Source organism: Lacerta agilis, chromosome 5 (genome assembly GCF_009819535.1).
Source record: "Lacerta agilis isolate rLacAgi1 chromosome 5, rLacAgi1.pri, whole genome shotgun sequence".
Lineage (NCBI taxonomy): Eukaryota > Metazoa > Chordata > Lepidosauria > Squamata > Lacertidae > Lacerta > Lacerta agilis.
Window position 1 is genome coordinate 32,792,837 of NC_046316.1, and position 26,424 is coordinate 32,819,260.

Below are 26,424 nucleotides of genomic sequence, written 5' to 3' on the forward strand. Positions count from 1 at the left end.
ACAGGAATCAGATTCCCTGTGTTTGTGTGTGTGTGTGTGTGTGTGTGTGTTTTGGTTTCTGTTTCCAGGGTCTTGGGCTCATAAGTTTCACTTTCCATTCTCCTTTTACAAGCAGAGAACAGATTCTCATAAACACTGTGAAGGGCTATAAAGAGGAAAGAGCATACCCAGTTTTATGGGAAGTTTCATTACACCTTATAAGCAATCTGAGACTATGGGGTAAGTAACAAATAATAGGTTACTGTGTACAGTGTTTGCTGGTTGTTTGTATTATTCATATGAATGCTATAGATAAAGAAACACTTTTTTTGCTTTGCTAGATAAATATAGATAGATAAAGAAATATGGAGCTTAAAAATTACTTGAGGGAGGGCATTTGAGACAGGTCGCTATCACAGAAAAGACCCACTGTGGCATTGTCACCAAATGGCAATTCATTTTTTTTAAAAAAATAATTTTTTATTTTTTATACTAAATTACTAAAAAAATAAAATATACATTCACATTCATTTTTCATTTTTGGCTATCAAAGCCATGACTTCCCTCAGACGTTCCACATGGCATTCAGAATTATATCTTAATATTATACTTCTTTGATCTACCATTGCTTACATTATCCTAAATCTCTTACTCACTCTATCTACCATAATTACAATAATATTTCTACACATTAACTACAAAGCTTCTTGAAGTTCTATTAGCGTATTCAACTGCAAATTGTTTGTCAAATAGTTTGTAAACTTTAACCAGTCTTTGATGAATTTCTGGTCCCGCTGTTCCCGGATTCTTCCCGTCATTTTGTCCAGTTCTGCATATTCCATTAATTTCACTGTCCAATCTTCTTTTGTCGGTATTTCTTCTTGTTTCCACCTTTGTGCTAGCAGAATCCTAGCTGCAGTCACTGCGTATTGGAAAAGTTTAACATCCTGTTTTTAATGTCTGTACCTATAATACCTAGTAAAAAGGCTTCAGGTTTTTTAGCAAAATTATATTTCAACATTTTTCTCAACTCATGATATATCATATCCCAATATGCCCTCACCTTCTTAAACTCCCACCACATATGATAAAAGGTACCGACACTTTCCTTACATTTCCAACACTTATTATCAGACTTATACATCTTTGCTAGTTTAACCGGGGTAATATGCCATCTATACATCATTTTAAACATATTTTCTTTTATTTCATTCCTTCCTTCCAAAGTTTTTCCCAATCTTCTAACATGATGTTATGTCCAAAGTCTTTTGCCCAATGAATCATCACTGACTTTACTTCTTCATCCTTCAGGTTCCATTCCAACAGCATCTTGTACATCTTAGCAAGTACTTTAAAGTCACTATTTAATATTTCAATTTCAAATTTTGATTTAGTCTCGCTAAAACCTGTCTTCTTCATGTCGCTCTTAAACATCTCATTAATTTGGTGATACTGCAACACCAAATGGCAATTCATTGGTACTGGAATGACTAGCAGGGTCTCCTCAGAAAAAACTTAAAAGATTGGCTTACCATGTAACCACCTCACCTACTTGGTTTTGTAAAGAGTTGCCCATACTTCTCTGCCTGGCGCACCAATTAACTGCATTTTTTATTCAGAAAGCCTCTTTCTCATTAAACAGCAGAGAAATGCAGTGAACTGGTGATTCAGGATGAGATCTATTCCTGCCTGGTTAGCTCGCTGTATTTTCTCTCTGTCTGTATAGATATTTTTTGCTTCCTTGGCATGCATCAATGATACCAAGCTGAGAAAGTGGGATCTAGGTGCATGAGTGTACACAAAAGGCAAGCAGAGAGTGTGTGAATTTGGTGTGTTTGTGTTATTTAGCTTCACACACTTTGGACCCTAGTTGTCATGGGTCCAACACCTCTTGACCAGTGGTGGAGCTGGGGGGGGGTGGTACCCAGAGCAGCAGGGTGTGGCACATTGCCCACACAAGCATCCTAATGGCGCCCACACTAGCATCCCCACCCGTGCGGGGAGGTGGGAGAGACGAGACGGGGGAAGAGGGGTTTAGAACACCCTTTAGAGCAGGGGTAGGCAACCTAAGGCCCATGGGCCAGATGCGGCCCAATTGCCTTCTCAATTCAGCCCACGGACAGTCCGGGAATCAGTGTGTTTTTACATAAGTAGGATGTGTTCTTTTATTTAAAATGCATCTCTGGGTTATTTGTGGGGCATAAAAAGGTAAAGCTAAAGGGACCCCTGACCATTAGGTCCAGTCATGTCCGACTCTGGGGTTGCGGCGCTCATCTCGCTCTATAGGCCAAGGGAGCTGGCATTTGTCTGCAAACAGTTTTTCCGGGTCATGGGCCAGCACGACAAAGCCGCTTCTGGCGAACCAAAGCAGCGCACGGAAACGCCGTTTACCTTCCCGCCGGAGCGGTCCCTATTTATCTACTTGCACTTTGATGTGCTTTCGAACTGCTAGGTGGGCAGGAGCTGGGACCTACGAGCAACGGGAGCTCACCCTGTCGCAGGGATTCGACACGCCGACCTTCTGATCGGCAAGCCCTAGGCTCTGGTTTAACCCACAGCGCCACCTGGTCCCTCTTGTGGGGCATAGGAATTGTTTTTTTTTTAAAAAAAAAAAAAAAAAATTCCCCAAAATTATAGGTCTGGCCCACACATGGTCTGAGGGACGGTGGACCAGCCCACAGCTGAAAAAGTTGCTGACCCCTGCTTTAGAGTTCCCTCCATCGGAGGGGCTTGATATAAAATGTTATTTTGTATTCAGAAGGCATGAAGTTTGTGTGGGGTATCTTGGTTTTAAAATATGCTTTTAAAAGTCTGGACTTTCAGACAGTAAAAGTGACAGCTGATCTTTTAGGAAAGTTAGGGGGGGAGAGGAGAGGAAGGTGGCACAAAGTTTTACAGATAACTTGACTTTTGCCCTCCTCCCCACCCCCATCCTTCACCACCCATGTGGCAGCTGATCTGGCGAGTTGCATTGCAAGTGATGAGAGGAAGCAACAGCAACAGCGCTTTTTATTCCTGTCTTGCTGCTTATTCACGATGCAATCCTGTGTGTGCTTACTTGGGAAAAGCGCTATTAAACTCAATGGTACTTGCTTCCGAGTAAACATACGTCAGGCTGCACTCCACCCACACCTCTTTCCCCTTCGGTGTTGGCTCCATTGCTTAGCTAATTGTTTAAAGGCTGTGAAAAGGAGTCCTAAACTCCAAAAACCTTTGTTTGTTTCATTTTAAAAAATCTAGTGCGTCCTTCAAATCAGGCTTTTTTTTTTTTTGCGTGTGGTGCTTTGTGTCTGTGCAACAGCAGCTCTGTAAAAACCTGGTGTGAGAGAAGCGACGTAAAGAAGCCAATACCTGTGATAGATAGGACACCATATTTCCCTTCATTGCTTGTCGTTGCTTTGCCTGTAGGCAACCTCTTGTACAGTAGTCCCAGGGATCACTGGCCGCGTCTTTGGGAGTTCCTGCCCATTCCAAGACGTCTCTCTCTCCTCTACCTCTCTGCACCCCCCCCCCACCTCCTTGCCAGAAGAGGCTCTATGACTTGCATGAGAAGCAGCCAGGAGCCAGCGCGGAGGGGGATGGGCTGCGGCTGCATTTGTCGCCCTGCGCAACTCTGTCAATATGGACAGGGAGCTCCACCAAGCAATATATTCGCCTCTTACCCTGAGGCTTAGCTGCCAGATGCCCATGTGTGTCTGAAGGCTCTGAGGAGACATTGCCCAAAAGTAGAGGAAACGGGTCTCTTTATCCCTTGGATGGCAAGCAAGGCTGGCAGGGAACACTTCTGGGTTTTGTTTGCAAGGCGAGGGCCGTGACCTTCACTTTTGCTCTGTTTTTGTTTTGCATTTTTATGTGGATGGAGGGGCAGTATACAAATTAACAACAACGCCTGATCTAGAAAAGCGCTCTCTCTCTCCACCCCCCCCCCCGGTGTCCTCTCTTCCGGGGAGTGGATGTAGTTGCAGGAGTTTGCTAAGGCTTAATGCCAGGGCAGAGAGAGAGAGAGAGAGAGGTGCTACCCCAGAGTCGAGTAATGTCTGAGCATTACATTGCCAGGGAGATAGATGATGAGGCTCATTGAAAAAAGCAGTGGTGGCTATTGGTGCAGCCGGCGGCGGCAGCAAGCCGATGGGTTTCAGTTTTGCTGCTGCTGCCGCCTTTGGAAGCAGGCTGACTGAGCTGCAGGCATTGTACCAGGCGTTGCCAAGGCTCGAGCGGGAGAAGGAAGGGAGGCCGTTCGCAGGCAGCAGGAAGGAGCCTGCGAGCACGGGCTCTCGCTGCTGCTACCTTCGTGAGCGTCATCCCAATGCGGCGGCGCCCGCCCAGACAGTGTCCCGAGGGGTGTGGTGCCCGCCCGCATGATGTCACCCCCCCCCAGGCTGGCACCTGGGGCGGTCTGCCCCCCACGCCCCCTTCCTCCGCCACTGGCTCTTGACCACTTATTCCTGAGGGAATTCAGGGCCTTGGGGGGGGGGGGGTTCTATCACTTTCCTAAAGGCTCATACATAGTCCAACTTTACTCCTTCCAACTATTTGATTTTGATGCACACAGAAAACATTAATCTGCATTGCTCAAAACTAATATGGGAAGAATCCTCCTTCCTATGGGTTCTCCGTGGGGTTAGCCTCCCCCCCCCCACATTTGTCCCTCAAACCTCTTAAAACAACCCTATTCAATTCAGCACTCCCTAGAAAAGACCCTGATGTTGGGAAAGATGGAGGGCACAAGGAGAAGGGGACGACAGAGGATGAGATGGTTGGACAGTGTTCTCGAAGCTACTAACATGAGTTTGGCCAAACTGCGAGAGGCAGTGAAGGATAGGCGTGCCTGGCGTGCTCTGGTCCATGGGGTCACGAAGAGTCGGACACGACTGAACGACTGAACAACAACAACAAATTCAATTCAGCAGAGTAACTGAGCTCCAGCAATTGTATGTGAGTAGTCTAAATCACAGAGCCACGGGCTTACCGGTCAGAAGGTCAGCGGTTCTATTCCCTGCGACGGGGCGAGTTCCCGTTGTTTGGTCCCTGCTCCTGCCAACCTAGCAGTTCGAAAGCACGTCAAAGTGCAAGTAGATAAATAGGTACCGCTCCAGCGGGAAGGTAACCGGTGTTTTCGTGCACTGCTCTGGTTCGCCAGAAGCGGCTTAGTCATGCTGGCCACATGACCTGGAAGCTGTACGCCGGCTCCCTCGGCCAATAAAGTGAGATGAGCACTGCAACCCCAGAGTCGTCTGCAACTGACCTAATGGTCAGGGGTCCCTTTACGTAGTCAAGATATTTCATAGTCAAAACAGTGATGGTTTTTGCTGTGAAGGTCCACGTGACCCCCTAGCTGCCAAATGGTTTCCCCTAGCTGTAGAATGCAAATGTCAGTCTGGAAAGCCAGCAATTCTTCTCTGGCTTGGATTTCAGTTGGGGAGGGGGGCATAATTTGGGAGCCTTGTAAACTCGCCTCTCTTTGAGGCAGGCTTTTATGACCCCATGAAGTTATTTTCCAACCTTGCTTAGGAGAACTTTGCTGCCGTTGCTAGGCCAGAAGTAAGATGATGGATGAGACAGAGATCCCTAGCAAGGGATCAGCCAACTTTTTCAGCAGGGGGCCAGTCCGCTGTCCATCAGACCTTGTGGGGGAGCAAACTATATTGGGGGGGGAATAAACAAATTCCGGGGGAATGAACGAATTCCTTTTATTTCCTTTCCCCCCCAAATTTTTATTGATTTTATAATACACCAAACAAACACCAAAAGTACAAACAATAAAAACACATACCCCACTACCTCACCAACATACTTATCTAAACCTACCGGTAACTATTCTTATATATATCATTGTAAGTTGACTTCCTCACGTCCTCGCTCCAACTGCTTTCTTGTAGTTCATCTTTAGTAACTTCCTTACCTATTTCTAATCTATATCAAAATACTATTCACCTTATCCAAATTTTAATAACCTTAACATTACTTCCTATATTACTAAACCTGTATCTTCTACCTCTGTAGCCTAACTATTTCCACCTGACTGCTTTACATAATAATTTTTAGCATATTTCTTCAAATATACTTTGAATTTAGTCCATTCTTTCTCCACCGCATCGTCCCTCTGGTCTCGGAGTTTCCCGGTCAGTTCAGCGAGCTCCATATAGTCTATCATTTCATCTGCCATTCTTCAGTCGTTGGTATTCTTCTGTCTTCCAATTCTTTGCCAGTAGAATTCTTGTTGCTGTTGTGGCATACATAAAGACTATTCTATCTTCTCTAGGAATCTCATGGTTTACAATACCCAGTAAAAAAAGCTTCTGTTTTTTTACTAAATGTTTTTTCAACACTTTTTTCAACTCATTATAAATCTTCTCCCAGAAGTCTTTTACTTTCGGCACGTCCACCACATATGGAAAAATGTCCCTTCTACTTGTTTACATTTCCAGCATTTGTTACACTGTCCATGATACATTTTTGCAGTTTAACCAGAGTTAAATACCATCTATACATCATTTTCATAACATTTTCTCCCAGGCTATGCACACTATGCAGGCCCCACAAAGAACCCAACATATGCATTTCAAAAGGACACATTCGATACAAGAGCACCAGGCAGGCCAGGCAGTATTGTAGATGATAAAAATTAAAATTATTATTATTTTCTTACCTGCACTGATGATAGTCAGTGTTTGGATGGGGGGTCCTCGCCTGGGTTTGGTGCTGCGTTGCGGCCTGCTGGGCCTCCTGCTACCGGTACCTCTTCCACGTTTCGGGGGTGCCAGCAGCAGAGGCCAGACCGCCACCACACAGCCAGCAGGAAGAGCTCCTGCCTGTTCTCCCCACCCTCTCCCTTCCTCCGCAGGACCTAATTTGCTGACCCCTGATCAAGCAGGTTAACATTCTCACAATGTTGTAGTGGTTTTAGATCAAGCATGGACAAGGCAAGTTAGGAAAGGTATTGGTCATGGACAAATACAAATAATGATAGCTTGCATCAGCCTTTCTTTGCAACTTAGTAATATGTCTATCTCTTTTTATTCTCATTGTGTAGTGACATTTCCATGGATCCTTTATGTGAAATACTCCAGCAAATGGACTGCCATTTTACATGGACATTGCTGAAGGAAGACATTGTTCCTGATGAATTAGAGGGAAGAATTGCTGACCAGATTAAGTTTTTAGCGGGCAGAGTTCAACATTATAACCTGCTGGCCTATGTGAAGTACTTGAATGGCAAGAAGGAAGAGGCTCTGGAAAATTTACAGAGGGCTGAAGAGGCTGTTAAAACAGAGTACCCAGAAGAAGTTGAAAAGGCAAGCCTTGTTACATGGGGCAACTATGCATGGGTGTATTACCGCATGGGCAAACTTACAGAAGCACAAACCTACATAAACAAGGTGGGAAGTACCTGCAAGGCAAATGGCAGTGCCTCTCCTTATAGGATGGAACTCCCACAGGTGTGCTGTGAAAAGGGGTGGGCACAGATAATGTTTGGCCAGAATTATACTGCAAAAGCCAAAGAGAGCTTTGCAAAGGCCCTGGAAAAAGAACCCGAAAACCCAGAATTCAATTCTGGCTATGCAATTTCAGTCTATCGCCTGGAGAGAGAGTATGAAAAAAGATCTGCAACAGAAGGTTCATCTCTGGAGCTCTTGAAGAAGGCAGCAAAACTGAATCCGGATGATGCCTTTGTTTTGTCATTCCTTGCATTGAAGCTGCAGGAAACTAGGAAAGTGGCAGAAGGAGAAGAGCTCATTGAAAAATCGCTAGGCAAATTCCCTGGCATCCCTTATGTGCTGAGGTACGCTGCCATCTTTTACAGGAAAAAAGGTGATGTGGAAAGATCCCTGGAGCTTTTGAAGGAGGCATTGATCTTGACACCAAACTCAGGCTTCCTACATCACCAGATGGGGCTTTGTTACAGAGCACAGTATTTTAAAATCAATGGATCAAAAGACCCATATCAAGACACAGGACAGATGGCAGAACTGATCAGACTGTGCATCTTTCATTTCAAAGTGGCAGTGGAACGCAAAACCAAATTTCTTCATGCTTATCTGGACCTTGCAAATATGTATGCAGAAGGGAAAGAGCTCCAAAAAGCAGAGGAGACATTTCAGAAAGCATATGCAGTAGGGGAAGCTTACTTGTTCAGAAGAACAGCAGCTCCACTTCCATTATGGGCACTTTCCTGGAAAATCACAAAAATTCAGAATCTGAGGCTGTTGAACTCTATCTGGCTGGGCTGAGGATTGAAAATGAATCATTCGAGAGAAATAAATGCAAATGGAATTTGAAGACGTTAATAGAAAAGAGAATGAAGGAAGGTCCTGCAGATGCTAAGAGTTTGGGAATCCGTGGATTCATTCACCAGCTCGATGGGGAAAAGCAGCAAGCAATTGAGTGTTATGAACAAGCTCTGGAAACAGATCCTGAGAATGAAGAGTATGGCAGTGTTCTCTTGGAGTTGAGGCTTTCTGTACAAAGGTAAACATTTCTATATGTGGTGCTTGAGCTACTTTATTGTGTGTGTACATTCACCATCTCCTTGTTCCACAGTATTCCATTCTTATTCCATTGCAGTCCAGGAATTGAGCTGATGATAGTCTTGTTAAGGCTAAGCATTTTACTGTTTCGGATGTTATTGCTCTGGCCACTATATTTTATAGCTTCCCTTAACAAATTATTACTGTAGCCATGCCACTCCCTTAATAGACTGTGGTAATTATGCAAGAGTCCCTAATTGCATGTAAATGCAGATTGTAGAAGCGCATGCTTCCTCGTGTGAAAAAGCCCTTGACTGAGGAAAGCTAGCATTTCATAGGAAAAGCTTCTAGCCTCACCTTTCCCCTCGATTTGCTAGTTTTTCAATGGGCAGGGACAGTCTAAGCTTGTTCTCCCATATGCACTTTGTAGTGAGCTGTCCACAGACACTCAGACTGCAATTGTGTAGGAGGCCATGAGCACATGCTGGTCCTATTTCAATTTCTCCCATGCTGTACACTCACTCTACCCCATAAATTCTTGCATTGAGGGGGAAGGTCTGCAGGGCCGTCAAACAGTGGTAGAAGGCATACTTTTCATGCACAACATCCTAGGCTCAATCGCTGGAGGAGCTGGGCAAGATTCCTGCTTGAAACCCTGGGGAGCCACATCCATTCAGTGCTGATGCTAATGGTTTGTTGACACCAATGCGCAGTGCATTTCCCAGGCAGAAAAACTGGCAATTCATCTCCGGCTTGGATTTCATTCTAAGACGGAAAATAATTTGCGAGTTTTTAAAACTGACCTCGGTTCAGGCAGGCTTTTAGTGGCAACCCTAGTTAGGATGGTTGACTAGATGGAGACTGGTTCAAATCTAGCAAAACCTTTTTAGGTTCTTAAAACAAAAAGCACTCATTTGATGTTTGCAGTTGCCAAACACCTTTCTAAAAGAAGAAAACGAAAAAAGGATTATATGCATGAATCTGCCTCTCTTTTCAAAATTTTAAAGTGCCTCTCTCTCTCCCCCCCCCCCATTTTGCAGTGAAAAGTCTTTATACGAGATCCTCCAGCAGCTTGAATGCCATTTTACTTGGGAAGTGTTGGTGGAGGACATGGATCGCAATGAATTAGAGGGAAGAATTGCCACAAAGACTGAGCATTTACTATCCAACGTCGGAATTCATAATCTGCTGGCCTATGTAAAATACTTGAATGGCAAGAAGGAAGAGGCTCTGGAAAATTTACAGAGGGCTGAAGAGGCTGTTAAAACAGAGTACCCAGAAGAAGTTGAAAAGGCAAGCCTTGTTACATGGGGCAACTATGCGTGGGTGTACTACCGCACGGGCAAACTTACAGAAGCACAAACCTACATAAACAAGGTGGGAAGTACCTGCAAGGCAAATGGAAGTGCCTCTCCTTATAAGATGGAACGTCCACAGATGTACTATGAAAAGGGTTGGGCGCAGCTAATGTTTTGCCAGAATTATACTGCAAAAGCCAAAGAGAGCTTTGCAAAGGCCCTGGAAAAAGAACCCGAAAACCCAGAATTCAATTCTGGCTATGCAATTTCAGTCTATCGCCTGGAGAGAGAGTATGAAAAAAGATCTGCAGCAGAAGGTTCATCTCTGGAGCTCTTGAAGAAGGCAGCAAAACTGAATCCAAATGATGCATTAGTCTTACCTCTCCTTGCGTTAAAGCTGCAGCAAACTAATAACACTGAAGAAGGGGGAGAGTATATCAAGGAGGCCCTCAAAAAGAACCCAAGCTGTCCTTACGTGCTGAGGCATGCAGCCATTTTTTTTAGGAAAAATGGTGACGTGGAAAGATCCCTGGAGCTTTTGAAGAAGGCATTTAGCTTGACACCAAACAAAGCCTCCCTGCATCACCAGATAGGGCTTTGCTATAGAGCAAAGTATTTTAACATTAAGGAAGGATCAAGAGACAGAGAACAGATGGCAGAATTGATCAGGCTCTGCATTTTTCATTTCGAACAGGTGGTGGAGCGCAAAACCAGATTTGTCTATGCTCACCTGGATCTTGCAAACATGTATGCACAAGGGAAAGAGCTCCAGAAAGCAGAAGAGACTTTTCAGAAAGTGTTTACAATGAGGAAACTTACTCGTTCAGAGGAACAGCAGCTCCACTTCAATTATGGGCGCTTTCAGGAATACCACAAAAAATCGGAATCTGAGGCTGTTGAACACTATCTGGCCGGGCTGAAAATTGAAAGCGAATCATTTCCGGGATATCAATGCAAGCGTAATGTGAAAAAGTTAATACAAAATAAAATTGAGAGAGGTACCACAGATGCTAAAACTTTGGGCATCCGTGGCTTCATTCATCAACTTGATGAAGAAAAGCATCAAGCAATTGAGTGTTATGAACAAGCCCTGGAAATGGATCCTGATAATGAAGAATATATCAGTGCTCTTTTGGAGTTGAAGTTTTCTGTACAAAGCTAAACATTTCAATATGTGGTACTTGGTTCCTCCTTCAAGCTATTCCGTGTATATATACATATACATACATACATACATATATATATATATATATATATATATATATATATATATATATATGGAATAAATTAAATTTTCTGTTTTACAATTTAAAATACCCATTGAATATCCTTAAGACATCAGTGACTTCCCTTCTGCTCTTTCCAGGGTTCATTTTGCATATCTTAAATTCTTGCATATTTTACATTAACTAAACCATTCAGTATTCCATTATTACATCCATCATAACTTACCGGTATTTACACTGTGTTAGAAACTTTCAGGGTTATAAGATATTAATATATAATGCTTTTAAAACATGTAACATGACTCCTTTTGTTTTTAAAAGTGAAGTAAGCTGTGTTTTTAACTCTGTTGAATTGAAAACTTAAATTGTGAGCTTTGCAGAGCAGAATGTATCAACTTCAGTAAGAAATAGTTCAGGTCTGCAGGGTAACCAGAGCAGAATAGTTACACCTGTGTGTTGGTTTGTATGTGAATGGATTTTGCTGGCTAAGAAACAAAGAAACAGGTTTCACCTAGCACAGTGATAGCGAACCTGTTAGAGACCAAGTGCCCAAACAGCAACCCAAAACCCACTTATTTGTTGCAAAGTGCCAACACAGCAGTTTAACCTGTATATCTCATTTTTTATGTGTGTTTCACGTTTCCTCGTTATGACTGCTGTTGTAATAAATAATCCTTCATAAAAGTTATCTTCATTAAATTATCTTTCCAGTGATAAATAATTTTATGGTATAACTCAGTGCTTTTTTTTTCTTTAAAAAATGTTTAGGGGTACTCTCATTTTGACTCAAGAAAATCACCACGGGAGGGGGGTGTTTAAATACAGTTCAAATTGAGAAAAATAAATACAGTGGTACCTCAGATTTCGAACAGCTTAGTTCTCGAACTACTTGGAACCTGAACACTTCAAACCCGGAAATGAATGTTCCGGTTTTGGAACTTCTTTCAGAAGCTGAACGTGCTCTGTTCTGAATATAACTTCTGTTTTGAGTGCCACACTTCCGTTTTCCTAGTGAGGGAAGGCGGGCTGGGCGGCAAGCAAGCAGGTAAAGAGTGCCATTGCCACCCCACCCCACCCCACCCCACCCCAGCCTGCTCCTGCTTACTCCTCTAGGCAGCATTGCTGCTTACACAGGAACGAGTTGGATCGGGGCTGCTCAGCTGGGGAGGTGCAGGCTCCATCACACTTTCCATTGTGTGGTTCGCAGCTGCACTCACCTCAAGGGAGAAGTTTAAAGGAGCCCCCACCTCCGCATCAGAGCCCTTGCACCACCTGAAGGCAGCCAGGCTGAGTAGTTGCTGGGGTTGGGGAAGGTGGAGGCAGCCCGGAAGCTGCACCTGAGAGCCCCTGCACCACCTGAAAGAAGCCAGGCGCTCCTCAGCTGAGCTGCCCGATTCTGCTCCTACTTCTGAGAGATCCCCGCCTCCACTCCTTGCACACAAGCCCTCCTCTCCTCCTCCTCCCCCACCCCCAGCATGGAAGCTACGGCCCTGCTGGGGCAATGGCGCACGTGCCCACAGAGAGTGCCCTCTCTGGCCCGCGTGCCATAGGTTCGCCACCACTGACCTAGCAGATGAGTAATCTGGCAATCTGGATTTTTTGCTACAATGAGAGGTGTGAAATTGGATTTGTGATTGTAGCAGTCATGTACACAGAAGACCTGAACCACCATCGTTCAGCTCTGACACTGAGGTCCTCCTTTGAGAGCCTCCTGGTGGTTCCCTCATGGAGAGAAGTGAAGTTACAAGGAACAAGGCAGAGGGCCTTCTTGGTAGTGGTGCCCACTCTGTGGAACACCCTCCCATCAGATGTCAATGAGATAAAGAATTCTACAACTTTCAGAAGACATCTGGATGTTTTGTTATATTTTTATATCTGTTGGATGACACCCAGGGTGGCTGGGGCAACCCAGTCAGATGAGTGGAACACAAATAATAAAATTATTACTATTATTATCCTGGTGGAGCCGAGAGAGATTAATACACCTACACGCCAGCTTTAACGTTCTCCAGCCTGGCACTGACCAGCAGCATTTTCAATCCAGCGGGGCTTTAGCCAAGAAGGCAGAGGGCCTTCTTGGTAGTGGCGGCTGCCCTGTGGAACGCCCTCCCATCAGATGTCAAGGAAATAAACAACTAACCCACTTTTAGAAGACATCTTAAAGGCAGCCCTGTTTAGGGAAGTTTTTAATGTCTGATGTTTTATTGTATTTCTTACATCTGTTGGAAGCAGCCCAGAGTGGCTGGGGAAACCCAGCCAGATGGGCAGGGTATATATAACAAATTGTTATTGTTGTTGTTGTTATCCAGGCTATTTGAACTGGAGGACAGAATGGGGGGGGGGCGGCCAACCAGCAACCTACTAAAGCTAGCATGCTGCGCGGAAAGGTTCTAGCCTCATCTTAGTTTTTCAATGTACATTCTAACCTTGTCAGTAGGCGGTGCTGTTGTCTAGGCAGTTCTCTTAAGGAGGAAGAAGTCTGCTCTTTAGCATTCCTTACAGCTGCATCAGGGAGACTAAAACTGGTTCCAAATTGCAGTGGGAACAGAGTGTGTGCCGGTGCCTTTCATTCCACCAGAAGCTTCCTTTCGGAGGTTCCTTACTCTGAAGGGTGGTCATCCCGATTGCTGGGGAGGGAGGGAGGTGAGTGCGACCCTGATCACCGCTGACCATGGGAGCTGCGTGGAAGCAGCTTAGGGAAGTAGGAATATTACAGCAATTTCACTCCTAATCTGTATCATGGGGATAGTGGTCTGTAGTTTATACAAACTCCCCCGACAGCAATCACATTTTTCTCACAAAGTAAGTCCTAACTTAAAGCAAGAACTACTGTATATGCTGCTACATCTTTCTGAGTGGACTCCTGCTTCTCAAGTACGCTAAAATCCTGGGTTTCTCTATTGTTTTATATGCAGTTCTCATTTCCACCCTGGGGTGTGGAAACATCAAAGGGGATCATAATCTATGGGTTTTCCATCTATTTCCCCCTATCTCTATACTTGTCCTTGTTACTGGATGCAGTGCGGTGACTCTCAAGGCTGCAGTGTCTCTTTGGTACTTAAAGTGGAAAAATGATCAACATCAGACCAGAAGTGTCTGTATAGGATGGATGTTCATTGCTGTATAACCACCCCACAAACCAACAGCTGAGGAGGTGACTCAGGGGGTGGAGATTTCCTTAAGGTCCTTTTACCTCCCCCCCCCCAGTCATGGGCGTACCCAAGGGGGGGCAGGGGGCAGATGCCCCCCCTAGAAGCAAGCTATCCCTCCCCAGAAGCAAAAATGATCGGCGTCCGTTTGGAGTAGACTGGGACTCCAGGGTAGAGCCCACAGCTGAACAGAGCTAGGAAATAGCCCTGCAGTTCCTGAAGCTGCCACTGGAGTCCTCAGCCCCACCAGAGTCGGTGGAGAGCGGCGGACCTGCTGCTGCTGGAGGTCTCCCCCGTTTGCCTCAGCCTTGGGGGAAGAAGGGCCCCCCCGCACTGGCTTCCTGGCCATGCCGGCTGCCGCCTCTTTCCCTCCCTCAGCCTTGGTTTCTAAGAGAGTTTGAGATCTCTCACACGGCAACCCCCCAAGTCCTTGCCATGGGGCTCCCCGTTTTGCAGACACAGGCACAGGCTTCCCCACCCCAGTTGAACTGCGTCCCTCCCTATTTTTAAAAATATTTTTAAAGAGTCCTCTTCGATGTCAAAATCAGTGCCCTCCTCTCCCGCCTTTATTTTTCAAATCGCTTCCTTAACACTGCGAGGCCGGCAAGGAATCTCCCCCCCCCCCCCAACACTGCAAGCCACCACCTTTCCATTTAGGAGATTCTCTCGTATAATTGATCCACACACACTTTTTTTTCCTTATTTCATGCTGTCCTGAGAGCAGCTGGCTGCTCACATCGCAGCCATGTCGTCATACCTTCCAGTTTTAAAATTTGCTATTTGAGAGAGGAGAGATCTCCACTTTGCATGTAAAGAATTTATCTGAAGGAGACAACTCCTGTTTCTAAAGTAAGTTGAAAGGAGAAAGGTAGCAGATAGGCTTTAAAGTGCAGAAACTGAAGGAATGTAATCACAGAGTTGAAAGGGACCCCCAAGGGTCATCTAGTCCAACCCACCACAATGCTATCCTTAATGTTGTTTACATCTCTTTCCCCCCCCCCCCTTCACATGGCTTAAAGTCACTTGTAATCAGATTTTGGGGTTGATCCACTGGGGTTGGATCAGTATAAATAGAAGAATGCAATTCTATATAAAGGAGAAATATTCCATGTAAATTGGCACACTTGAATTTAAGCATGCTTTACAGTCAAGGCTGTAGGAATAAACCAATTTAAATGCTTCTATACTGTGTAAAGTTGGGATTTTATCCTCAGGACTGGATTGAAACGAAAGTTTTGAACAAGTTTTCTTCAAACCCAAGAAAAATGATATTAGTATAAGACATGTAACTAGAATTTAAAAAAAAAATCCCAAGCAAATCATTGTAATAACTATTGTAATAAAGCACTGCTATAAGTGCTATAATGATATATAATTTTCTTTAAATTTTGGTTTCATTCACCTTTTCCGTGCTGAAATGTCACAACCTGAGCGACCATGGCTTGCCCCCCCCCCCCAGTTTTGATCCTGGGTACGCCCCTGCCCCTGGTCATGTCTGGTGGGGCGGGAAGCAAGAAGTTTCAACATCCAAGGGAGCTACAGCCAATGGCAGGCAGAGTCATCACAGCTAGTTATAAGAAAGAAGGCAGGCAGGTGAAGGCTGGCTGAGGGCAGGCTGAGGTTGGTGGGGCAGTGCCCCATGCCCCCAAATAATTGGAGCAATAGACTCTGGTTACATACTACTGGAAGCAAGGGAGGACAAATGGGACAGTGGGTGCATCACGCCAGATTTAGCTGCCTGGCAGCTGGGCAGTACCACCCTAATAGGACTTAGAGACATAACTTCCGGAGGAGCAGAGGTGAGCCAGTCAATGATCCCAGCAGGCTGTATAAAGGAAGGAGTCTGTAGCAGGTCACATAGCCAAGCAGGAGGAAGGCTTTGCCAGAGAAGTGAACTGAAGTCTCAATGGAAGTGCAGGACATCATTTTAATATTTCACCAGAGGTTATCCGTAGGGGTCCAAGCAACGCAGCTGCAACAACACCCTGAGATAATCTAGAATATGTTGAGGCCACGTGAAACATACAGTGTTGTGTAAAGAAGAAGAAGTAGGCTATTAAATGCACATGGCCGGGCAGGGCACATACTATTGTGCCCTGTGTGCTTTTGATTGCTGATAACGATCATAAGGGACACATAGGATTTGGGGTTTCTTCCTATGGCCTAAATAGCCTCACAATGGAAAAGGGAGTCTCAAGATGCAGGCGAGGAAGACTAGTGTTGTTGTTGTTGTTGTTGTTGTTGTTGTTTGCTGTATTATCACTGTGCTGCCATATTCACCCACGCCCAGAATTCTCCATTCAGTGCTGTTATGTTATATGGCACTGTGAATCAGAGTTTCAGAATATTTGCTCTGATTGCTGAAAAAGCAAACATAATTAGGGCACCAAGTTCAGTGACAAATATCCTTTTCTGTATACTCTGGCTGTGGCCAAGGGCACAGTTGATAATGTCGCTAAAAGTAAATAGTCCCATATAAATATTACCAATAATATTACTAATACTAATTTTTATTTTTATTTTGTTCCATCTTAGTATTGTTTACAATTCATTATGCTTACTGCAAATGGTGTTTGGGGCTTCTGTTTTGGGCTTTTGAAACAACAGTGTGCGACACTGTTCTTTAGTGCTAGGAGACAGTTAAAACAGCCCGCACGGCTTTTGGGTTTGTGGGGTCCATTCTGCTTCCAGTGCATTTAAAATTTGTATGAAAGCATTGGGAACCATCATCGGGGGATCTAGCATATTATCTTCCAAATGCCGATAACCCATGGCAATAGCTCCATATTCTGTTGGAATCAGGAGAGGCTGTGAATCAGTGAGGGACTGGATGGGGCCAAGAAACTCAACCAGCATCTAAAAAGACACGAGTGCTGTGAGTGGTGGTTGCCATGTCTGGGAATTGGGTGTATTACCTGTTCTGGGAGGGGTTGAACATCTCCTGAAAGAACAGGTACATAGTCTGGGAGTACTCCTTGTCATTGCACTTTGATCTTGTGCCAGGCCTGTGTCTAAATTTTGTTTCTAAATTTAACACTTTGCTTCAGTAAAGGAGTTTTGACATCTGGGTGAGTTCTCTCTCCCTCAGCTAATTGTTAAGAAGCCCCGAGATTTACTGCCAGTGTCTCGAGGGCCTATGTGGCTAGTGGGTTTCTTATTTGGAATAATGTTTTTCAGCTGTGCTGCCATGGGGGTCATCACCAGACTTGGGCTTCTGGAAAGTTACATACAGTAGAAGTCTTTTGACTGGCTGAGGAGAGAGGGGCATGGTGCTAAGCAAGAGGGCATCGAGACATTTACTTCACAGTGTTCTTTTGCCCCTGTTCTGCCCCTACCCTGAATTTTGTTTCCCAGCTGACACATTGAGCAACAGCCTAAAAGCACGGGTCCAAGAGATTTTCTGCTTGTATTGTGTTTTCTAGGCACGAGTCAGAGCAGTTTTCCGTTAGTCCTGTTGTTTCCCTGGGGCAACCCACTCTTTAGCGCTGTCAGTCCACAGAAAACCCAATTGACGTTTGCTCCAATTCAGCAGTAAACAGTAGATTTTTCTGAGGGAAAGTGACAGAGCAAGAGAAAGTGTGGGCAAGCTCTTAGCTAGACTTTGTTATATTTGTGTGTGTTCCTAAATGTTCTGCTTCATCAGTATTAACTGATAATATTCTTAATCCTTTTATTCCTATTGGGTTACAGGTTCATGCTATGCTATTTTAGTCTTATCCATAAAATATGTATACTTCGCTTTTGTATGGTTATTTGGGTAAAGCCTTAGGCCTAAACCAGTACCTCAGACCCTTTGCATCACATTTGGCTACCGTATATTTGCCTGAAGCTTCAGGAAGCAGGGGGTGATCCCTTTAGCTTTTGCTTCTTGGAATCTTTGGGATGTCCGCCATACAACTCAGGGATCTCCTGGGCTCAAGCTGGCTGGACTTTAACAAGAGTGGTGGCAGCTTCCTACCTCAGAGGACTGGTTTACCCTGAGCTCTGGGGGGACTTATGCCTTCAACACAGACAAGTACTGACCTAGATTCCTGGGTCAGGTTTGAACTGCATTGGGGGGGGGGGGGCACCTATAAAGTAGATGAACCATCCAGGACATTGGTGGCAGGGTTTGGGATTTAAAATAGCTCTTGAAGCTGCACCATAAGGTAATAAAGTACAGTCGTACCTTGGAAGTCAAACGGAATCCATTCTGGAAGTCCATTCGACTTCCAAAACAGTTCGGAAACCAAGGCGCAGCTTCCGATTGGCTGCAGGAAGCTCCTGCAGCCAATCGGAAGCTGTGGAAGTTGTGGCGGATGTTCGGGCTCCAAAGAACGTTCGCAAACCGAAACAATCACTTCCAGGTTTGTGGCATTCGGGACCCAAAACATTCGACTTGCAAGTCATTCGAGGTCCAAGGTACAACTGTACACATTTCTCAAGTGCTAATGCACAGATTAGGCTGACTCAACAGCTATAGATGTTCCTTGCTCTAGTGAACCCTGTCCCTAGTCTGGACTACTGTTGTGTGCTATATGTGGGGCTGCACTTGAAGAAGGTACAGAGTCTGCAGCCAGTGCAGAAAGTAGCTGCAAGGCTGGTAAGTGAGTCAGCCTGATGGGACCATGGACTCACCTACATTAGTAAAGAAGCGATTTGAATGTGCTGTAAACATGCAACACCAGGTGGTGCCAGAGAGCAGGAAATTTTAATACCCATTTTCCATAGGGTTTTTTAATTATTATTTTGTTATAACAATCTAATTTCTGACTTATTTAAAGTGTTTCTTTCCCTGTGTATAGATACGCCCCATGTGTCATTAGTTGGCAGTGAGCTACCAGCCCCAATTCAAGGTACTAGTACTAACATGTAAAGCCCGAATGGTTTGGGACACAAGTACCTAAAGAGCATCTCCCCCAATATCAACCATTTTGGACCCTACAATTGGCATGTGAGGCCTGGGTGGTGCTACCAATGGATGCTGCATGTTTGCCATTGGCCTGTTACAGGGAATCTTCAGTGGCAGTTTCCCATCTGTGAAATGCAATCTCTGGTGAGGTGTGTCTCTCTCTGACACACACATTTGATGGATGGAAGTTGCCGGTCCTGGCAACCCTGAAATTCCTGGTTGAGAAAATGTTTTAACCATTTTCAAAATGTTTTAAAGAGTTTTTGTACTTTTAAAGATGTGTTCTTATTGTTGATTGGTTAGCTGCCTTGGAAGGGTGGGAAAGTAGATGAGGAGTTGGTGGACAATATGGTGGTGGGGGGGGGGGAAACCTGCTCCAAAATCATTTTAATTTTTTTAATTTTCTTTTTAAAGAAGTAAATGAGGGTGTAATAAACAGGGTTGGAAAATCAGTTCTGCCGTGTAATCCTTACACAGAAACATGTCCTGCTGCTGTAGTGGATGGAATGTTTAACATGGGTCCTAAAGTTCTACCACCCTACCCAGGGCCTTACGGAAGGGACCGCCAATAGCTGGACATCTGTCACTACCTCCAGTTCATGTTGGACTTCCATCCCGGTTACTCTATGGACCTCGGCCACTCCCCTTAGTATGTGGAGCACCTCCACCTCATCTTTCAAGAGACTATCCATCTGGCCCTCTATTTGGAATGAGAGACTTTCCACATGGTCCACTATCACCTTATGACCAGAGAGTCTATCAGCGCGGACCTCCTCCTTTCCAGCCTCCATACCCAAGAGATTATCCTCCAGGCCACCAACGGCTACCTCTGCAAGGATTAAGGGACCACCCCACTCCTACTGCCAGGGACTTGCCACCTTCAGGATCCAATAACTACCTAGGTGGTCCTTCTGGCCCCCCATCCTCAGCTAGCTCACGGGAGTCTGTACATCATGCTGAAGAGAAACCATGACTTTGGATTTCTGGAACGATCCTCATCACGTTTTATGTGGGGAGGATTTCAGTAGTTTCAGAACCAACTCTTCTTTTCTCCTCTGGACTTGGTTTCTATGTAGCTTCTTTTCTTTTTTTTTCTTTCTCCTTTGCAGAAATAATTTCTCTAGCAATGCACATCCGATCATCTTTAAATGAGGACTTGTTTATCCTCTTGGGATGCACATATAATTTTTCTGTGATGAAACTGAAGCCTGCCTTTAAAGCAGTGGCTAACCTGCAGTTCTTAACGTGCAATATATGAAAGTACATGTGTGGTTAGTTTTTAATTAATGTAGCTTATGTAATAAGTTGATGAAGGATTTTAAAATGATAATTTGAACATTTCCTATAGAAATACCCTTGGTAAGAAATGTTATCCCTTCATATATAGCCTACAGTGACTGTAGACAAGTGGTTTTTAATAAGGATTTTAATGTAGATATTTCTAAACTATGTGGTATGAAAGACCAGAAACAAACTACTGTGTACTGGAAGGACAAATCTACTAATAAAGTATTTAAAACAACAACAACAACAACATCATGTCCCTTTGTACTCAGTGTATCTTAGGTTGCAAATCTGCAATATATATATATATATATATATATATATATACACATATATACACACACACACACACACACACACACCTATTATGGGGCTCACTTATTTTTCAGCAGAAATAGATTCAGCTGTTGCTCCCTAGTTGTGTGATATAAATTGCATCCTTCCCCTCTCTTGTACAGCAACTCCAGGGCCAAGTGAAAGGTTGGACAGGGCTCTAGCACCTTTAACAGACTGCAGAAGAGGGAATTTCAGCAGGTTAAGCTTGTCAGGAAAAATAAGGCAGAACTTCAGTCTGATCCATCAAGTCAATTCTAATGCTGCTTTATTTTATCTTATCTTATCAGTACAGCTTCTACTTTCAAGCACACAGAACCCCACCCATGTGACTCACGGGCACAGTATTCAGACAAAAAAAATTGTCACTGATGTAGTCTAGTGTAAACAGTGTCATGGGATCAGAGGAAAAGGAAACCGATCCCATTCTATCATACCCTCTTGTATGTTTTTCTAAGTTTCTGTTTCCTAGGTCCCGAGCAGCTACGGTAAGTTTCACTTTCCACTTTCGTTTTTGCAAGCAGAGAGCAAACATTTGTCAGCGCTGCAGAGGGCTATAAAAAGGAAACACCAGTAACAAGAGGAAGATTTGCCCATCTTTAATGAAAGGCTACATCCAGTCCCTTCCAGGGCCAAAGAGAGAGAGAGAGAGAGAGAGACCGAGTATATTTTATAAGTGATAACAGATCTGGAAAGCATGGGGTGAGTAACAAATGACTGAGTTCCTCAATTTTCTAGGCTACAAGCTCTGTCATCTTAAAATGGTTTTAGATCCACAGAGTTCAGTGGTGTTTACTCCCAAGACTATATAGGATTGCTGCCTAAAGCAACAAAACTAAACACACTTTTTAAAAGAAAGTTAGCTCTATTGAGTAAACATAGAAGTGTGCTTCCAATGTAACTGTTAATTTGAAAGCTAAGGGTGGATTAAAACGGTTATGGTATTTACAGTTTATTTCCACTACAAACTATAGTTTCTGATAGCTCAGTATAAAAGAAAAGCAAACAATTTGCCCTCGACTTGAATTTGGCCCGAATTGGCCTATATGATTAGGTAAATAAAACCAGAAGTAAATCAGATTATGTGTCAGTTTCTTGCACGTTTTCTTCTCCTATCTGCTTGGTGTGAGAGGAAAGGAATTGCTCTGTTCTTCCAAGTGTTGGAGGGGAGGACAGATGACAAAAGGGTTAGTCAACCTGGTGCAACCCAGATGTTTTGAACAGCTGTTCCTATCATCCATGGCCATTGGCCATTCTAGTGCTAGGGCTGATGAGAATTGTACCCCAAGCATTTGGAAGGCACCATGTTGGCTACCCCATCATTTAATTCAAATTATATCGGGATGCTACTATATTTGCATGAAACAAAAGACAAAAGCCATTGCCAGAGCCAGAGCTAAATAAAGCTCGTTCTTTGAAATGCTTTCAAGGTAACCCTTCTGGTACGCCTATTTTCTCCAAACTAATACCCTGACTTCCTGTTTTCTTACCTGAATATCACTGGCAAAATGCCTCAGGCTCCTGGCATACAAGTGAGCAGCAGGTGTTGCCTTCAGTTGCATGTTAATCTTTGCCTCCTTTTTGTTAAGCCAAGAGGAGACAAGATCTTCAACCAGTTTACCTCCAGTCTGTCACTCTGCCTCCTCCATCCTGACTCTGAGGCACAAATAGGTGGTTTTATTTATTCATTTCATCACTAAGCCTCAAGTTTGTTTTCTGTGCCTACTAAAGCCTTTTCTTTTGTTTCAGCAAGCCTACGCAGGCTTGTAATCTTAGCATTTCATTTGTTTGTTTTAGATTATTGCGTTTAGTCATATTTTACATTTTTTAGGTAGTTTGTTTATTTTAAATTGATATTATTATTTCTGTTGTTGTTCTAAACAGCTTAGAGGGCTTTTTTTCCTAGTAAGTGGTATATAAAGGTAAAGGTACTCCTGACCATTAGGTCCAGTTGCGAACGACTCTGGGGTTGCGGCGCTCATCTCCCTCTATAGGCTGAGGCAGCCAGCGTTTGTCCGCAGACAGCTTCCAGGTCATGTGGCCAGAATGACTAAGCCGCTTCTGGCGAACCAGAGCAGCGCACGGAAATGCCGTGGTATATGCATTTTGTTAAATAATAAAATAAACTTGAACCTGTATAAACTGATGCTTCACACAGAGGAGCTGGGACTTCTAGACTGACCTTCCTCCCAGTATTTGCAAATACCCTCCTAACCTCATAAATAGAATTGTGGAGTTGGAAGGGACCACAAGGATCGTGCAGTCCAACCCCTTCAATGCAGGAAACTTGCCCAATGGGGGCTTGAACCCACGACCCTAAGATTAAGGCTCTCAAGGTTCTACCAACTGAGCTATAATTCACTGAAGTCTGTTCATGTGTATATCTCTGTTTCTCCAGATTGGTCATTCCTCCTTCAGCTAAAATTCTCCTCCCAATCCCTTATCAAATAAACCACGCCAACATTTTCTTATCTTTGTTTGCTTTAGAACTATTTGCTTGAATGGCTAAATTCAAACCTACAAATTCTTGTTAGTAATACAGTCTGTTTAAAAAATAATAATAATACTGTATTGTAATTTCCCTTTTTAATCTAAAATAAGAAAATAATCTAAAGCAGTGGTTCCCAATTGGCTACGTAATGCAGACCCCTTATTTTTTCAGAAGCTAAGCCATGGACCCCCTACGATAGTAGTTTTCATTATGTGAATGATGCCACGGACCCCCTGGGTGGATTAGACCACAAATTGGGAAAACTGATCTAAAGGATTAATCTGAGTTGTTCCATGCTATTAATCCTTAAAACAGCCTTTTTCTCTGAACACACTTGACACTCAACTTTAAAAAGACCTGTCAGGAGCAAGCATAGACCAATGGTATTGAACAGTATGGGAAACAGTCTTACTAGAAAAACTAACCAACAAACTGAAACTGACAAGCGGACAAATAGAAGAATTGAAAAAGACCCCTTCACCCCAAAATGGTTACCCTTTATCACATACACAGCCCAACAAGACAACAAGAAGAACCTGCCAACAGCATCTGAATCAATCAGGCTAACCTGGTCATAAAACACCCACCCACCCCACTCACACATGAAAATAAAGTTTACTACAGCCATGCCAATCACAAACAAACAACCACACTCTAGGTCAACCCCAACCTCTCTCACCACCAAAGAAACACCAAATAAGTGAATAGTAAAGAGAACCTGAACAAACGATGCTGACACAAAACCCCACACATACACTAAGTAGAATAGAAGCATTGCCACCTGACCCCACCCCACCCCACCCCACTCACCTCCACCTCTTTCCCCCTTTTATTCCTAATGTAACACTAATGTCTCAACAAATGAAACTGATCTGTAGAAAATGTAATTTGAAAAAAGAGACATTGCACATACTTTTGTAAACCAAGAAATCTTTAATAAAAATATGTTGTTGTTGTTGTTGTTGTTTAAAAAAAACTTTAAAAAGACCCTCAGTATGTGGGGAAAGTGATTTATTACATGTGTAACAGCAACATATGATAGCTTTCAGGCCAGACTTGAATCAACCACATTGTGAAACTTCGCAGTTCTCCCATTTGGAGTACTGCATGCATATGTGGCAAAGAAATGAAATCTAGTCAGTTCTGAAAGATCTTCCATGACAAATGAGGATATGCTTGGATCTATGGTTGTTTTCAGCATATAAATGTGACTTGTCTTTTTTCTCTTCCCTCATGGTCTGTAGTGAAATTTCAAAGGAATCTTTAAAACGGACCCTCTTGCAACTTGAATGCCATTTTACTTGGATGTTGCTGAAGGAGGATATTGATCTTGATGAATTGGAGGAAAGAATTGCTGAACAAATTAAGTTTTTACTGACCAAATCTAAAGTCCGAAATTATAACCTGCTGGCCTACGTGAAGTACTTGAATGGCAAGGAGGAAGAGGCTCTGGAAAATCTGCAGAAGGCTGAAGACGCTGTTAAGATAGAGTACCCAGAAGAAGTCGAAAAGGCAAGCCTTATTACATGGGGCAACTTTGCTTGGGTGTATTACCGCATGGACAAACTTGCAGAAGTACAAAGCTACATAAAGAAGGTGGAAACAACCTGCAAGGAACATGGAAGTGCCTCTCCTTATAGAATGAAAATCCCACATATCGATGGTGAAAAGGGATGGGCACTCCTAAAATTTGGGGGAAAGTATCATGAAAAAGCCAAGGAGAGCTTTTTAAAGGCACTAGAAAAAGAACCTGAAAACCCAGAATATAATGCTGGCTATGCAATCGCAGTATATCGCCTGGAAGATTTTTATGGGAAAAAATCTGCAGCAGAAGGGTCATCTCTGGAACCCTTGAAGAAGGCAGCAAAACTGAATCCAAATAATGCCTTTCTCCTGCCTATCCTTGCATTGAAGCTGCAGGCAACTAATAAAGTGGAAAAAGGAAAAGAGCTCATTGAAGAATCGCTAGGCAAATTCCCTGGCATCCCTTATGTGCTGAGGTACGCTGCCATATTTTACAGGAAAAAAGGTGATGTGGAAAGATCCCTGGAGCTTTTGAAGGAGGCGTTGAGCTTGACACCAAACTCAGGCTTCCTACATCACCAGATGGGGCTTTGCTACAGAGCACAGTATTTTAAAATCAAATTATCAAAAGACCCATATAAAGACAGGAGAAAGATGGCAGAACTGATCAGACTGTGCATCTTTCATTTCAATGAAGTGGTGGAACACAAAACCAAATTTGTCTTTGCTCACATGGATCTTGCAAACATCTACGCAGAAGGGAAAGAGCTCCAGAAAGCGGAAGAGACATTTCAGGAAGTGTTTGCAATGAGGAAACTAACTTGTGCAGAGAAACAGCAGCTCCACTTCAATTATGGGCGCTTTCAGGAATACCACAAAAAATCGGAATCTGAGGCTGTTGAACACTATTTGGCCGGGCTGAAGATTGAAAATGAATCACATGAGAGAAATAAATGCAAATATAACCTCAAGAAATTAATAGAAAGAAGAACCAAGATAGATCCAGCAGATGCTAAGAGTTTTGGCATCTGTGGATTCATTCACCAGCTTGATGGAGAAAAGCAGCAGGCAATTGAGTGCTATGAACGAGCCTTGAAATTGGATCCTGATAATGAAGAATATTTCAGTGCTCTTTTGGACTTGAGACTTTCCTTAGAAAACTAACATGCATGCGATTGTATGTTGTTCATTTTCCCTATCAGTTAATGTAAGGTAATGTAAAAAAAACAAACACAAACTTCTTGTTTGGCAGTAGCTCCTTATGAGTTTTCTTTTAAGTAATTCAGCTGAGGAAGATAGCTTTCTAATAGTTGGGCATTTTGCAGGTTTTAATGTTACTGCTGTGACTGCCATACATTGTCACACACATATATGCCTTAAGAGATCGTTTTGTCAGATTTTTCAATTTGGAAATGTAGACGCCTGTTTAGAAATGGGATATGTGGAAATTAGTATCAGGGGATCAATGACTGTGTTTTATTTAACTGTACCGGTTTAAGTGCATTAACTTTGCTTCAAACAGATTTGCCTAGCTCAAATTAATTCAAAGAAAGTGACCGGATTATATTTGGCAGCAGCATGGAATAATAACCATTTGTCATTCTAATCTGTCGATCATAGAATCATATAATTGTAGAGTGGGAAGGGACTCCAGGGGACATTTAGTCCAACCCCCTGCGATGCAGGAATGTCAATTAAAGCATCCATGGCAGATGACCATCCAGCCTCTGCACAAAAACCTCAAATGAAGGAGAGCCCACTCATTTTTAAATAAGTGCTTA

The 26,424-nt window shown here is 43.5% G+C and overlaps 2 protein-coding genes across 3 annotated transcripts; both read left to right on the forward strand.

The window, feature by feature from the left end:
• Nucleotides 1-186: 186 nt before the first annotated feature.
• Nucleotides 187-10,948, forward strand: LOC117046812 (interferon-induced protein with tetratricopeptide repeats 5-like). The gene is given in 5 exon segments (XM_033149224.1): nt 187-219; nt 7,013-8,096; nt 8,098-8,148; nt 8,150-8,448; nt 9,488-10,948. Coding segments are annotated over 5 exon segments (2,859 nt in total). The 5' UTR covers nt 187-214; the 3' UTR covers nt 10,908-10,948.
• LOC117046813 (interferon-induced protein with tetratricopeptide repeats 5-like) lies at nt 3,967-25,854 on the forward strand. Of its 2 annotated transcripts, XM_033149226.1 has the most exons (3): nt 3,967-3,991; nt 21,267-21,330; nt 24,364-25,854. In XM_033149226.1, exons 2-3 carry the CDS (start codon nt 21,326-21,328, stop codon nt 25,805-25,807), a joined length of 1,449 nt encoding a protein of 482 aa, XP_033005117.1. In that variant the 5' UTR covers nt 3,967-3,991; nt 21,267-21,325; the 3' UTR covers nt 25,808-25,854. The 2 variants fall into 2 exon arrangements, with proteins under 2 accessions (XP_033005117.1, XP_033005116.1); XM_033149225.1 differs by lacking the exon at nt 3,967-3,991 and having other exon boundaries at nt 21,190-21,330.
• The last annotated feature ends 570 nt before the right edge of the window (nt 25,855-26,424 follow it).